We start from the raw sequence: 14,073 nt of genomic DNA on the forward strand, positions 1-14,073 counted from the left end.
GGAGGGTCTTTCATCTCCCCCTGGTGTCTAAGGGCCAGAAAACCACAATTGCAACCTTGCTGCACCGGGTTGGAGTCACCAATACACACTAATGGAATCACGAAGAAGAAGCTAACAGGCTAATGGACAAACGTAGCGGGCGAGCATCACTTAAACAGTATTTACGGCCAAGTTTGAGTGAAAAAAAAATATTCCCATTGTATAATTGGATGCACAATATCCCTCTCTCCCTGTGTCTTTTCTGTCAGCGTAGTATTTACTCTCCAAGACAATTAATGAGTAAAAAACTGCAACATGCTACGACACCTGCAGTGGCGCTCATGGCCTCTAGGGGCATGAGTTGCTTAGTACTGCTTTATCCTTTTAAACAGCACGTGGTTGCATAAAAACTGTGCTAAAATTCAGTTTTAGTTCTAATTCTGCACCATTTAAACCTGGTTTTGATCCCGATAAAGTCTTATTTTGACGCAATGAGGAATATTGTGGGTTGAAATGGTAAAATACGGCAAGATTTACAACAGTTATTGGAAATTGCTATGTTGTTCTGATATTGTGCATACCCTACTCTATTGTTTGTTTTATTCAGTCTTTGTTTAGTCCACTAACCCACGTTTATTTCTGGTTATAGCGCTGGTTTGGTCGGTTTTCAGCCCCTGCTTTGCTTTGCTCCTGTCCCGTCTCCTCACGTCGGGACCGGCTCAGTCTTTTTTGGGGGTTAAGTGGAGTGGCAGTGCGCCTCTTCTCGCCTTCATTACTTTAATCTTTGAGGAGAACTCCCCCACACGCTTCCCAATAATATTCCGTGTATATGGGCCAAGGAGCGGGGGTAGAGCCGGGTTGTGCAGGCGAAAAGGGGAGCAGGGGGGGTGGGGCTCCAGTTATCCGGGCAATGGGGGAATCCTGCTCCAGTCTAGACGGTAATTAACATCAAAATTAATCGACCCAGTTGTAAGGCGCAATTAATAACACGTTGTTTGTTTTGGGACCCGTTTGACGCGCTTCTTTTTTTTTTTTTTCCCTCCCTCCGCCGCACACAAAACAAAGAGGCAGGACAAACAAGGCGAAAGAGATAGACACAGACAATTAAATGATTGTGCGGAGCTAATTGCTTTTTCCAATCTCGGTCCGACTTGAAAAATAGGCATCAAGCAAAACAATTTCAGGGGAGATCTCTCTGTAAATAAAGATTCAGAGGCGTAAAGCAGTGTGGGGGGATTAGTAAGCCAGACAGCCGATAAGTCGCTGAATAGTGCAATATAAAGGATCTATTACTGTTCTCAAAAGCAGAAGGAGGATAATGGACGAACGTAATCCTGGATTTGTGAAGTTGTTGAACAAGACGTAAAGAGCTATCTGCCGACAAGACGCACCTATTGTTTGCTGTTTACAAAGACGCATTTCCAGACATGAAAACATATATATTTATTGAAATCCAATGAAATCCAAAGTCTGGCTTGCTGCATATAAGTAGCAATAACCAAGTCCCTGTAGTAGAAATGGAAAAGCCCCATATAGGGTGCATTTACAACCACCCTCTTGACCCAAATCCGGGCCCGTTTGCTTGGAAAGTTCGGTTCGGTGCTGTGAACGCGCAAACAGACTCTGATCCAAGCCAAAGATGCGAAAAAAACATGGGTGTTGGTCCGGTTAAGACCAGCTCTGAATCGGATCGTTTGATTTGTGACTGACTGAGCCAGAGAACAGAATCAAAACAGGAAGTGAAAGTCGCGGGGCTTTGTGCGCACGCTACAACCAAAACAAACGGGTAGCGTGACGACAGAAGAGAGCGAAGAGCAATCATGACACTCATCACGAAATGTTGTGGGTTCTATTTAAAAAAAAAAAAGGACACATGTGCAGACCCTCTATGATTAGAACAGAGTTGATTTACAACAACACTTGGCCCGTCCATCCATTTTCTTCCACTTGTTCGTTGCCGCCACATTGCCCCTTATGGCTCCTCCTGCAGATGGTGGGTCCACGGAAAGATGGCCTCATGATTCTATAACTGGGCTTCTGAATCGCTCTTTGTCTTGGCAGAAATCTTTGAAATAAGAAGCAACAGAGGCCAGTGAGCAAAACTGTAAATGTCAAGCCTCGATCGTCTCCTGTTTTTTAACGTCTTAACCCTCACCTTAACTGAGCACATATTCTTCAGTCCAGCTTTACCCAAAACTAAACGTTTCTTGAATGGTGAGCTATAGGCCAGTGTAAGGTCTCATTTGAAAGCTAAGACCAACAAAACTGATCCATCCATCCATCCATCCATCCATCCATCCATCCATCCATCCATCCATCCATCCATCCATCCATCCATTTTCTTCCACTTGTCCATTGCCGGGTCGTGGGGGCAGCCGTTGGAGTTGCCCAAATCACATTGCACCAGCCCCTTATGGCTCCTCCTGGAGGTGGTGGGTCCACGGAAGGACGGCCTCACGATTCTCACCAGGCCGGTCGGTCTCTCATGACGGGCTTCTGAACCGCTCTTTGTCTGACCCGTCACGTATATGACCTGTTTGCCCTGGGAGACCCTACCAGGGGCACGAAACCCCCGACAACAGAGCTCCCGGGATCATTTGGGCGTTCAAACCCCTCCACCACGTTAAGGTGGCGGATCCAGGAGGGGTAAAACTGATCCAAACAGATCTTTTTCCTTGCGTTGTTGTCGTCACTTTTTTTTACTTTTTTTTCCATTGCTTTTTGCCACCTCTTCATCACATGTTTTGTCATTTTTTTGTCATGTGTTTGCACTTTCATCCTCATTTTTGTCTTTGATGTTTTATTCAAAGAACCTTTTAGATTCGGGTAATGACAAACTGGCGAAAGTGTGCTCGGTTCATTTGGGGGTCAAGAGGTTATCGTGGTCCACTGCCTCGTCTGCTGCTCACCGTGCAGCACGTGTGAAAAGTAAACCAACACACCCACAATCTGAGACCGCTCCATTTTGGAAACAAGAGACGGAAAAGGAAGCGGAGTTTAATCAACCAATCAGATGAGTGCGTTTCTCTGTTTCTCATCACATCCCCTGTAGAAGGTTTTGATACAGCGCCACCACAGGCGTGCAGAGGAATTCTCCATCTAAAGTGACGATTGTGATGATTTTTGAACTGCAAAAAATGAAACAATGTTGCTGAGTCTCAGATGTGGAATGTCTTCTTCTACAAACATGTTTTCAAATTAATCTGACTCTTATGTTAGTTTTGCTATTCACATTTCAGTCTTCTCACAAATGCTCCTGATCTCATTGCGAGCGCATCAGACACTTTTCCCAAACCGTTCAGCCTTGTAATAACATACAAAACAACTTGTCACGGATCCCAAAAATAGCTGGCGGCAATCGTAGCTCGTGCCATTTACATCTGTGAGCAGCACTTATAAATTCATTATTGAAATTCATGTATGGTAATAGCAGGACGTATGTGATGTACAGAGGGGCTGTAATGATATGCCCCTGGAAGTCAATTGGCTGAACAAGTGCTTTCAGGGCTGGAATCACAAATATACGTTAGACTCGTGGGTCTCAAGTGGTTCATTTTCAAGATCCGCCTTCATCACGACAAGGCATGGAGTAAGTAAACACAGAAATCACAGAAGTGCCTTTAGCTATCTGAGCCAGTTCACACAAATGTGCACATTTAGTCCGCCGTCAAATCCCGGACCTGATTTAAACGCTTCATGCATAGAAAAATGAATAAGAAAGCCAGGTGCAATATTAACATATGAAGAGGAATGTTTTGTCCTTGGCATTTCTGTGGTTTCTATATCATCAAGATATATCTAATCAGTTCAGTGCCCGCTGGATGTGTATCCAACCCCACAAAAAGCTGAAGCTTGACTGAATTTGAGTATACTCTAATTTATATCTAAAGTAAAGGTTTTTACATTCTTTAATGATTTCGAACTAGGCTTTGACCTCACCTTAAATGATGTCGATGGTTGACAACTGAAAACATCTGGATCATTCATCATTTGCGATGTTTGGTGGCTAATGCTAACGGCTATAGGGAAAATACATTGGCTAACGGACTCTGAAAAGTCTCCCATACTAACTGACTTGCTAACTGTCCATATACGTCAGGATCAAACGCTGCCGCTCCTTTATACTTCTTTACTTCAAATAATAACACATTCATTCTTTCACCCTCCATTATCCATCTTTGTGTCCCATTCAGTTGGGAACCAGTGAATTAGACAATTTCATGCACTGTTTAACAATAATGTATGAAGAAGATCTGTAATTGATTTTTTCTTGCAGTGGAATTGCCTTTATTTAGTCCTTCAGTATATTGGAAATGCAGACATTTGTGTGCTGTGCATCTACAGTCTTTTTATTCAATGTGCACAGGCAGGTTAGTTGTTGTTGCTCCTTATTATTCGTGAAATGAGCTCATCACTGTGAAACATGGGGTTTTAGAACTGCGCGAGGATAGTTAGGAATGTGTTTTTTGATCACAGCTACAATTAATAAAGTGCGCACTGTTTGGAAGCAAAAAAAAGAAAACGTCCTTTAGTGGCACATGTGTTTATTTACTTGCAACTCCAAAGAGATGCCTCATTCTACACAAAGGACGACCTTTTCAACGTGCCATGGGGTAAACATCATGTGATCCATACTCTGCCAGTGCACTTTGTCAAATGACTGCGCAGAAAATGGCCCACAGGTGGTGAAAACAATAAAAAGGGTCATGCTATTTACCGTCATGCAGTGTACAGTATATGTAGGGGTTTAACAATGTTTCTTTGTGCTGGTTTCATTCAGTTGTTGACCCAGTTCAGACTTGATTTAGTCCAGTTTTAGACCTGCTGTTTTTGTGTTTTGTTCAGAAAAGACGCCAACTTGCTTATTTATCCGTTACCTGCAATAGATTTGTTTTGTAGCAGATAATCCTTGTCGAAACCTGCAGCTGCTTTTGTGGTCGAGCTGAGGCTTTCCGTGGAAACCGTCCTGACCTCATTGGCCGTTCACTATAACACGATGAACACCAACAATCCAGTAATTCCAATCCCAGGAATGTATTGTTTTCCAAAGAAGGCATGACTTTTTTGGCTCGCTGCGCCCTGTGTGTGTGTGTGTGTGTGATTCCAGGATATTAGATTGTGAAGGATTGGCCGTCGCAGTGGAGTCTGTTAGATATTGCTACACTGCATTTTTGTTGAAGTCCTCTGCTGACACACCGCGAGCTCGAGATTACTTTCTGAGTTCATAGTTCCGTCAAACTTAACTCATGCGGACGGCAGTCACATGTCAAAAGTTACACTGGTTTGTTCTAAACTAAAAGTCGACAAAACTGCTTCTTCTTTGCTAGTTTCAACCAGTGACAAGGCAATTTTCCCTTTTACTGAGAACTTTCTCGCGGCCCTATTCAACTCCAGTCTTTTGGAAATGGCACCCGGCCGTAAAGCTGATGGGATGGTGTGGCTACGGTGAAAAAATAAAACCCAATTTTGCTAATGTCTCTCTAATCTTTTAACTGCGCACCATTTCGGTACAGTACTGCCTATTTGCACTTCTCCCACTTAAGCAAAGTTATATATAGAATGGCCTCCAAATGCTGCCTGCAACTGCGCTTGTTTTGAGGCGAAGTGCTTCCCAAATATCTGTCACAGAAGCAGCTCCATTTACAGGGCGATTAGGAGACTCCCATTCAGAAAATTAACCTCTTACTCCCGCCTTAACCGAGCGTATTCTCTCCAGGTGGGTTTTACCCAAATCTAAAAGCTTCTTGACGGGAGAGCTTACAGCCTATACATGCGTTTCCGGCGACATCACGCATAGTTCCATCGGCCATTTTGAATACCAAAGTAGCATTATGCAGTACTACAACATGTAACGATATCTCTACTCAGGATGAAACACAACTGATTGACAAACTGGCATTTTTATGTACTCGTAATCATTGCTCAAGAGGATAACAGTAAAAACACGGCCCTGAGAAGAAATCTGTGAGGCAGTGTTTAAAATGTTAGCATGCTACTGGTTAACATTTAGCTTCAACAGCTCAGTGACCTCTCCAAGAGAAAGCCCTGCACCACACTCCAAACCTTGGATATAACATGTGACAGAGGTCAGGGCTGAACTATTACTGTAGTATTTCCTCAGTGTTCATAGATGTGAGCCACACGTGTGTTTATCGTTTTGAAGCCATTGACAGTTGGTTGACAGTTGCCACGCTAAGTGCTACTTGGTAGCATGCTAGCATCTTAAACATTGACTCACTGGTTTCTTCTGATAAACGTGCGTCTCTGGGGCCGTGTTTTTACTGTTTACTTCTTGAGCAATGATTATGAGTACATAAAAATGCCACAATCAATCAGTTGTCTCCCTGAGTAGAGATTTTGTTACATGTTATACGTAGTACTGCATAATTCTATTTCTATTTTGTATGGAATGAGCTGCCCTTTATATCTTAGGCAGGTCGACTCATAGCCTGTTTTTAAGTCGGCTCTTAAGACACGCCTTTTTTCCAGGGCTTTTGATACTGATTGACATTTGACCTTGTTATGTTTTGTATTTGTTTTTGTCTATTGTGAGTTTACCTTTTAACTATTTGCCCTGTTCTGTGTGTACTGCACTTTGGTCCATAGTGGCGTTTTTAGAGTACAATATAAATAAACTTGGATTGGTCGTGTTTTCGTCTCTTTTCATCACGTTATTTGTTGTGTTTTTGTTGCTTTGTCATTGCTTTTTTCCATTGTGATTTGGCGCTTTTTTGTTGAGTTTTGGTCACTCTCTCTTGACAAACACCAGAAATGTCTCTTGATGGATTGGAGTGACCCACATACCGAGTTCGCTTCCCATAGAACTCGCCGCACTTTTCGAGAACATGTCATGCGCTATTATGAAAATTGACCCCCTCTCGGCACTTCCCTAAACTCGCGTCATCCCGCGCAATAAGGGCAGTTTTCCCACAGCTGAGAGAGAGTACAGTGTTCCACAAAGGCGCCTGCATGTTTTCAAATGTAAAAGCGACCGAGACGTTATACTTAAGTCGAACAATGGACATGATTTATTCTGCGTGGTGGACCTCTTCGTAAACCACAAAACAGAATAATCTTTCTACAACATAATGCAATGGGTTCCCAGGGGAGATAAGTGGAGGCTGTAGAGAAAACCAAGCGCTAAATCCCATCTGGATGCATTAAAATAAGCCGTGACTTAAATTCGCTCTAGACTGTGACTCATGGGGATGGTTAGTGCTGTCTTTGTTACCTGTCTGAAAGAGGTCATAGTTGCTGGTTTGGCTGCGATATAGAGGCAAAGTGACGCAAACACAAGAAGCAATGACATGACGGCTGATATTTGACTGACATTTACATGTTTTATATCAGCACAGCCTCGAACAAAAACGCGTGGTCACTTGATAGCCTGCAAGAGTTCAGTTTCAGTCCTGGTTTTCCTAATTTGGTTGCATTTTAGCCTCATTTTGGTGCTGGTTTAGGATGTCTCAATGATTTTTTTTGTTTGTTTGACATCTGCATCTTTTATGTTGACATCTTCATCTGCACCTCAAGTCAGTCTTTTTATGACACAATTTGATACTTGCTCCAAGGTTTACCAGCCACCTTATAGGAACTATACAGAGTTTAAAAATGTTTCACTCACAAGAACCACAACCTCAGGTATGATGTATGAAAAAAATGTTTATTTTAGAACGTTGCGTTGGCGTTTTGGGGCTTCAGATAGGGAAGCTCACGGGCTCTTGTCCCCTATCTGTAGGAAAAGCAGAAAAATATTAGTAAAAGGGAGGGAGGGTGGGGCCGGAAACTCCGAACGAGAGGACGAGGTTAGTAGACGGGGGGCTTAAATAGGACGGCGTCCGGAAGAGGCGTATAGGAGGTGTGGTCCGGCTCCCGAACCTCAGATAAATATAAATACTTATCTCCATTAAAATGAAGTATTTTCATCCCCCTACATGTTCCAGCCATGTCCTAATGTGTAGAATGAGCCCAGACCTGTTCACCACAACTGCCTCTAAAGTGCCGTCATGCACGAGCTTAATATAGAACCTGCAGTTACGCGTTTGACCTGAGGTGGCAGCAGTGAGTATGTTATGACCAACTTGCATCTAGTCTCTTTCACAGTGCATTATGCAACTTTTTATGTGAAAAAAGTTGATATTTTTGCGTGTAACAAATAACATATAAACAAATAACACCTCTTTTTTCAAATCCAAACATTGAAAGAGGAAGCGACTAAATTAAAATGTTAGTTGTGGTCTAGACACATTCCTAACTTTCCTAACTTATTTGTAGCGTCCCAATTCTTCACAGGGGACGAGTTTATCGACACTTTTCACCACTTGCAGGGTCACTTTTCAGGGCATTGCTCGATAACTATAACCTTTCCTCTTCATCAAATTGATTCAGATGTTTTATATTTAGATGCAAAGTGTTTTCCCCCACAAATGTATGGGGTTTACAAAATACTAAAGGAGGACAAAACTAATTTGGTCCCATTAAAACAAAATATCATCAGATTGTGCCTTATAGTAAACAGTGTTGGGCAATTGACTTTAAAATTGTAATATACTGTATTCTATATTAGTAGTTACAGCTTTCGAAATGTAATATGTTTGTATTACATGTCACTGTTTCAAAAATGTTGCTGAGTTACACTATTTTGAGTTACTTTTGGCAAAATCTAAACTGACAGTAGTAATAATGCCACCGAGCAAAACTGCAGTAAAAGATTTCCTTTTCCTTCGCTTTCCCCCATTCTCTCGTGTTTTGTTTTGACATTGACTGCAGATCTTAAACACCAGTGTCCAACTTGATTTGGTGCTGCATTGTATTAGGGGGATTGTAATGACTAATATATTCCCGAAGTTTGTGTAAGTAATATGATTTGTTCCTTAGTTACTGAAAAAAGTCATATATTTGTGTAGCTCGTTACTTTTACTGATAGTGTTCATAAAAAATGGCGACATTAGCTTTTTTTTTACTCCCTCAGATTTCCTCACTTATTAATAGCAAAATTTAACAAGATATCCAGAATTCCCCCCTGGAAAAATCATTCTAGCTCATACATTAACATCATACAGTATACATGTCAGTAATCTACATAGGGCTGCAACTAACGATTATTTTGTAATCGATTAATCTATAGATTATTTTTACGATTAATCGATTAATCGCTTGGCTGTGAATGGTGTAGGATAACATTTTTTTTCTTTTTTTTTTCACATTACAGCTTAAGTGGCGCTGTTTGAGGATGTGTTGATGGAGTAAACTAAAGGGAAATGTTTTTTGAAGGCTCTATTAATGAAATTTACAATGTACAAAACACTACAGACGTCAAAAATACTACATTTTTTATGTCATTTTGGCTCCATTTTAGTCTGTGTGAACTAGAAAACGATTAATCGATTACTAAAATAGTTGTCGACTATTTCAATAATCGATTAGTCGTGGATTAATCGATTAGTCGTTTCAGCCCTAAATCTACAGCAGAAGTTGATATCTCTAAATTAAAGTTTCCTCTCTTTTCGCCAGCAGTATCTCCTCTTACATTACTTCATATTATTTACAGTTCCTCTGACTTTGACCCGCACTTTCATACTTATTTTATTACATATATAGACTATGCAAACTCTCCGTCCACGTCCGCCCATCTGACCGTGTTCTGCCTGTGTGTGTCTCCTCTCTCCTCAGGCCGTTGCTGTTTTCGGAGCTGCAGCGCTGTCCGACGTGTGCGAGCGGGGCTTTGCACAGGAGGAGTACGTCATCCAGATTGATCGGGAGCTGCGGAGGGGCCAGGCGCTGTGCAACGGTCAGCATACACGCCAAAAACAATCACACAAAGGCGCCGTAATGGGGTGGGGGGGGGTTAGTTGTTGAAGAATGAGGGAAGAATTTCTACAAAAGTTGACTCATTACATTTGCATTACACAAACGTCTGCAGCTTTTGGGGTTTGCTAATTGCGTGCTCGGCGATGGGGAATTGTTTATTAGTGCAGGGTGATTCGGGCCCATAATAGAAGCTTCGGGAGCGGTGACCTTTGACAGGCTGAGCCGCTGGGGATTAGACAGAGAAGATAAGGGGCTGCACGGACTGAGGGGGAATGAGAACAGAGCTGGGCGTGCTGGAGATGAAAGGACGAACCGATCAGACGAAGTGCAAGAAAGCGCGGGTTCGGAAAATGTAATTATCGACTGATCGGTGAACTAAGCTTTGACTGTGGTTTGTAATGTACTCTTTGCTAATTCTATCCATCCTCGTGACGCTTAAAGGGGCTGGATGCAAGTTCGCCATTTTATACTCACTACTGCCACCTCTGGTCGTACGTGTAAATGCAGCTTCTATATTAAGCTCGTGCATTGTTTTAGATCCACGTCCATAAATAGGCAATAGAATGCTAATGTTAGCAATATCTAAAGCAAATTGGTGTGACTGATTTCAAAAGATATTCCACAAGCAAGGCCGGATTTATGAAGGGGCTTACAGGGGCTGCGCCCAGGGGCCCAGCAGCCCAGCAGGTTGAATTCATCAGATGATTTTTTTTACCCGAGAATAAACCAGGTCTAAGGGCCATGGAGCTCAAATTGGGGTCATTATGTTAAACTGTTTTTTTTTTCTCTCACAAATTTGTCATTTTTTTAAAACTAGGGCTATGTTTAAAGGGACTATGTGGAGTTTAAAAATGTTAGGATTAAGTATTTTCCTCCCCCTACTCGTTCCAGCAATGTCCTAATGTGTAGAATGAGCCCAGACCTGTTCACCACAACTGCTTCTAAAACCCTGCACTGTCACTCAAAACGGTGTTACTTCGGGTCCGAATTGCCGTCATGCACGAGCTTAATATAGAAGGTGCAGTTACACGTATGACCTGAGGTGGCAGTAGTGAGTATACAATGGCCAACTTGCGTCCAACCCCTTTAAGAAGTTGCTTCTGCATGTTAAAAATAAAAGGAAATCCATTTATTCATCCTTTCATTGTTGAGAGAGAGAAATCTGACAGACAGACATACAGTATATGTGCAGATGTTGTTAAAGCAGTACTAAGTAATGTGTTTACCTTAATAAATCTTTTCCGTAGTCCCTGTGGGGGTAATACAAGTGTTTAGGGGATGATTGGAGGGTCTTTCATCTCCCCCCGGTGTCTCTGACCAGAAAACCATGTTTGCAACTTGACTGCCCCCGGTCCGGAGAAAGTAATACACACTAATGAATCACGAAGAAGAAGCTAACATGCTAACGGGCAAAGCTAACTGCAGGCTAACGTCACTTTAAACAGTATTTACAGCCAAGTTTGAGTGAAAAAAAATATTTCCATTGTATAGTTGGATGCACAGTAACCCTCTCTCCCTTCGCCTTTCCTGTCAGCGTAGTATTTACTCTCCAAGACAATGAATACGTTAAACAATCGTAACTTGCTACAACACCTGTAGTTGCGCTTATGGCCTCTAGGGGGAAGAGCTTAGTGCTGCTTTAAGGCGCTATATAAATAAATATTGATTGATTATGGGAGGCCCTGAAAAAAACTTTAGCCCCGGGGCCCATTTTACTTAAATCCGGCCCTGTCCACAAGATACTCTCTCTGTGAGTGACCTAAACAAATGAACCTACCAGGCACTAGTTTCACTATCGTTGTCACCGTGACACAACTCTTACCATTAACCTACCGATGGCTTATATACAGTTACTGCGATAATTGTAAAAAAAAAAACGGTTAATCTTGACACCCCGAGTATCCATGTCTCACTTTAAACCAGTTTGCTCACGATGCAGTACGAAGAGGACAAGTGTTTGTGCTCAATGACCATCTCTGTCCACACGTCTGAACAATCAATTTCCCTGATTAGCACCAGCGTCCACTGCACTTCAACATTGTCAATCACGGCCTTGCGGACCTTGCGCGTCTGTCTCCGAGGCGTGTTCTCCGCTCCGGCCTCCTCTCCACGCGCTCTTGTCGTGTAATTATCCGTGCAAATAGATTTATTGGCTCTCGGCGAGAACGTTGCAGATGGAGGGGGGAAGCTTGTCAGCGTTTGATGTCTCTAAATGAATGAATTTCTGCTCATTTGGCCTTATCTCAGAAGCTCAAAACTGTGGGCTTGTCCTGGATTCGCACCAGGCTTCCGCTCTCTGATATTTCCTCAATGCATATTTATAAATCGGGCTGAATGATGAATTGGAATTGAATTGAAATGGCAATTTGAACAATCACATTTGGCAAAGGCATATGCTTTGGTAATGAACTGTCTTCTGCCGGGAGCTAAATATACGGTTACTATGAGATCCCAAACCTGCTGATTCTGCGGCTTAAACATCTACAAACATGGATTTGATTGTTTTAAAATGTCAAAATGGACATATCGTGCACTGTTGTGGCTCCTAAACCTCGGTAATGATATTTCACATTTTAGTCAAGACCATTTCCCCTGTTCAACTTTACCCAAATCTAAAAGCTTTCAGCCTATAGGCCCAGTGCGCCTCATTTCAAAGCCGTAGACTTTTCTTTTTCTTGTGATTTTGTCACGTTGTAGTCACTTTTTTGACATTTCTTTTCATTGCTTTGTTGCCACTTTTCTGTTATTCTTTTGTGCCGTTTTTGTCACTTTTTCGTCACATTTTCGTCACTTTTTCATCACATTTTTGTCACTTTTTTGTCACTTATTTATCCCTTTTCATCCCTTTTGTGTCATTTTTCCATCACTTTTTCATCGCTTTTTTGTCACATTTTCATCACTTTTTCATCACATTTTTGTCACTTTTTTGTCACTTATTTATCACTTTTTCATCGCTTTTTTGTCACATTTTCATCACTTTTTCATCGCTTTTTTGTCACATTTTCCTCACTTTTTCATCACGTTTTTGTCACTTTTTTGTCACTTATTTATCTCTTTTCCATCCCTTTTGTGTCATTTTTTCATCACTTTTCATCACTTTTTTTGTCACATTTTCATCACTTTTTTGTTGCGTTTTCATCCTCGTTGTCTCATTTTTGTTGCTATTTTTTCAAGAAGCTTTTAGATTTGGGTAAAGTCAAACTGGAGAAAATGTGCTCGGGTTCAGGTGGGGGTTAAGAGGTTAACTCTCTAAACATAATAAATTAAAGACGCTCAAATGGCATTTTGGTTGGCTATTTGTTACGCTTTAGCCGTATATTTTTAGTATATTCTTCTATCATCTTTTGTCTTTGTGCTCGTCCTCAGTGATTCATGAAATATAACAAACCGTGTATCGTTAAGGCACGACAGCTACAACTGCGCGAGGAGGAACTGTTTTTTTTTTTTAGAATAATATGCAAATCTAATCCTTTTTACAGGGGCAGTGTGATTTTGTGTTGTTGTCCCTCATGACCTCGGGTGAAGCTGCTGTGATTGTGGGTCATGGTCAGCGTGAGCGGGCGGTTTTGAGGTGCTGCGCTCGCGTTTTCGTGCTTGGATGGACTTGTATGTGGGCTGTGGAGTGGAAAAGACGCGCTGCAGCGACAGAGCGTCTTCCTACGACGAGAGACACGGCCAGGAGGAAATGACTCAGACAACGCAACTGTTAGGGATTTTTTTTGTTCCATTTAACAATATTCAAAGTCACAATCTGAGCCACAAAAAGAGGCAAATGCCTAAATATATTTGTTTCGAGTCAGTTTTGTTGACACGTTTTGAAACGCCGCGTGTCATCGATCGCTTTTATCGCGTGTGCATTTAAACAGCCCTGGTTCTCGGATTGAAGACTTTAACAGGATGTTTCTCAGCCGCCCTTGGACCGATTTTGCCCATTTAAAAACTGTTTTCGATATTTCCATGGGAAGCCGCTCTGCTTTGTCAAAGAGAAATGTCGGGTTTACAACTGTTCGCAATACCACGCCCCCTCTGACTAACAATAAAGAGAAAAGAAACGCAATAATAGATATGAAATGTCCAGATCTTGACTTTTCACAAGTTTTTGATCGTCATTTATTTCACTTCTGTTCATCACAGAGCAGCCAAAATCACACATAAGGTGTATTAGAGTGTAGATTAGTTTTGTAATTGTAGTTTTTCCGTTTTTGGCACTCATTGTGCTAAAGTAGTTTTTGGATAATTAGAGAAAGTCACGCCTATCGGGAATTCAAAGAAATCATCCCTAAT

At 41.8% G+C, this 14,073-nt stretch overlaps 1 protein-coding gene across 1 annotated transcript in view; it reads left to right on the forward strand.

Moving 5' to 3' along the window:
* Window positions 1-14,073, forward strand: part of LOC306976800 (cadherin-2-like) — a 194,241-nt gene that overhangs the window by 19,120 nt on the left and 161,048 nt on the right. Inside the window, exon 2 of the mRNA XM_079574881.1 lies at window positions 9,652-9,769. Within this exon, the coding sequence (XP_079431007.1) occupies window positions 9,652-9,769 (118 nt within the window). The remainder of the gene's footprint in view (window positions 1-9,651; window positions 9,770-14,073) is intronic.

The sequence above is a fragment of the Gobius niger genome, assembly GCF_951799975.1.
Source record: "Gobius niger genome assembly, chromosome: 17".
Lineage (NCBI taxonomy): Eukaryota > Metazoa > Chordata > Actinopteri > Gobiiformes > Gobiidae > Gobius > Gobius niger.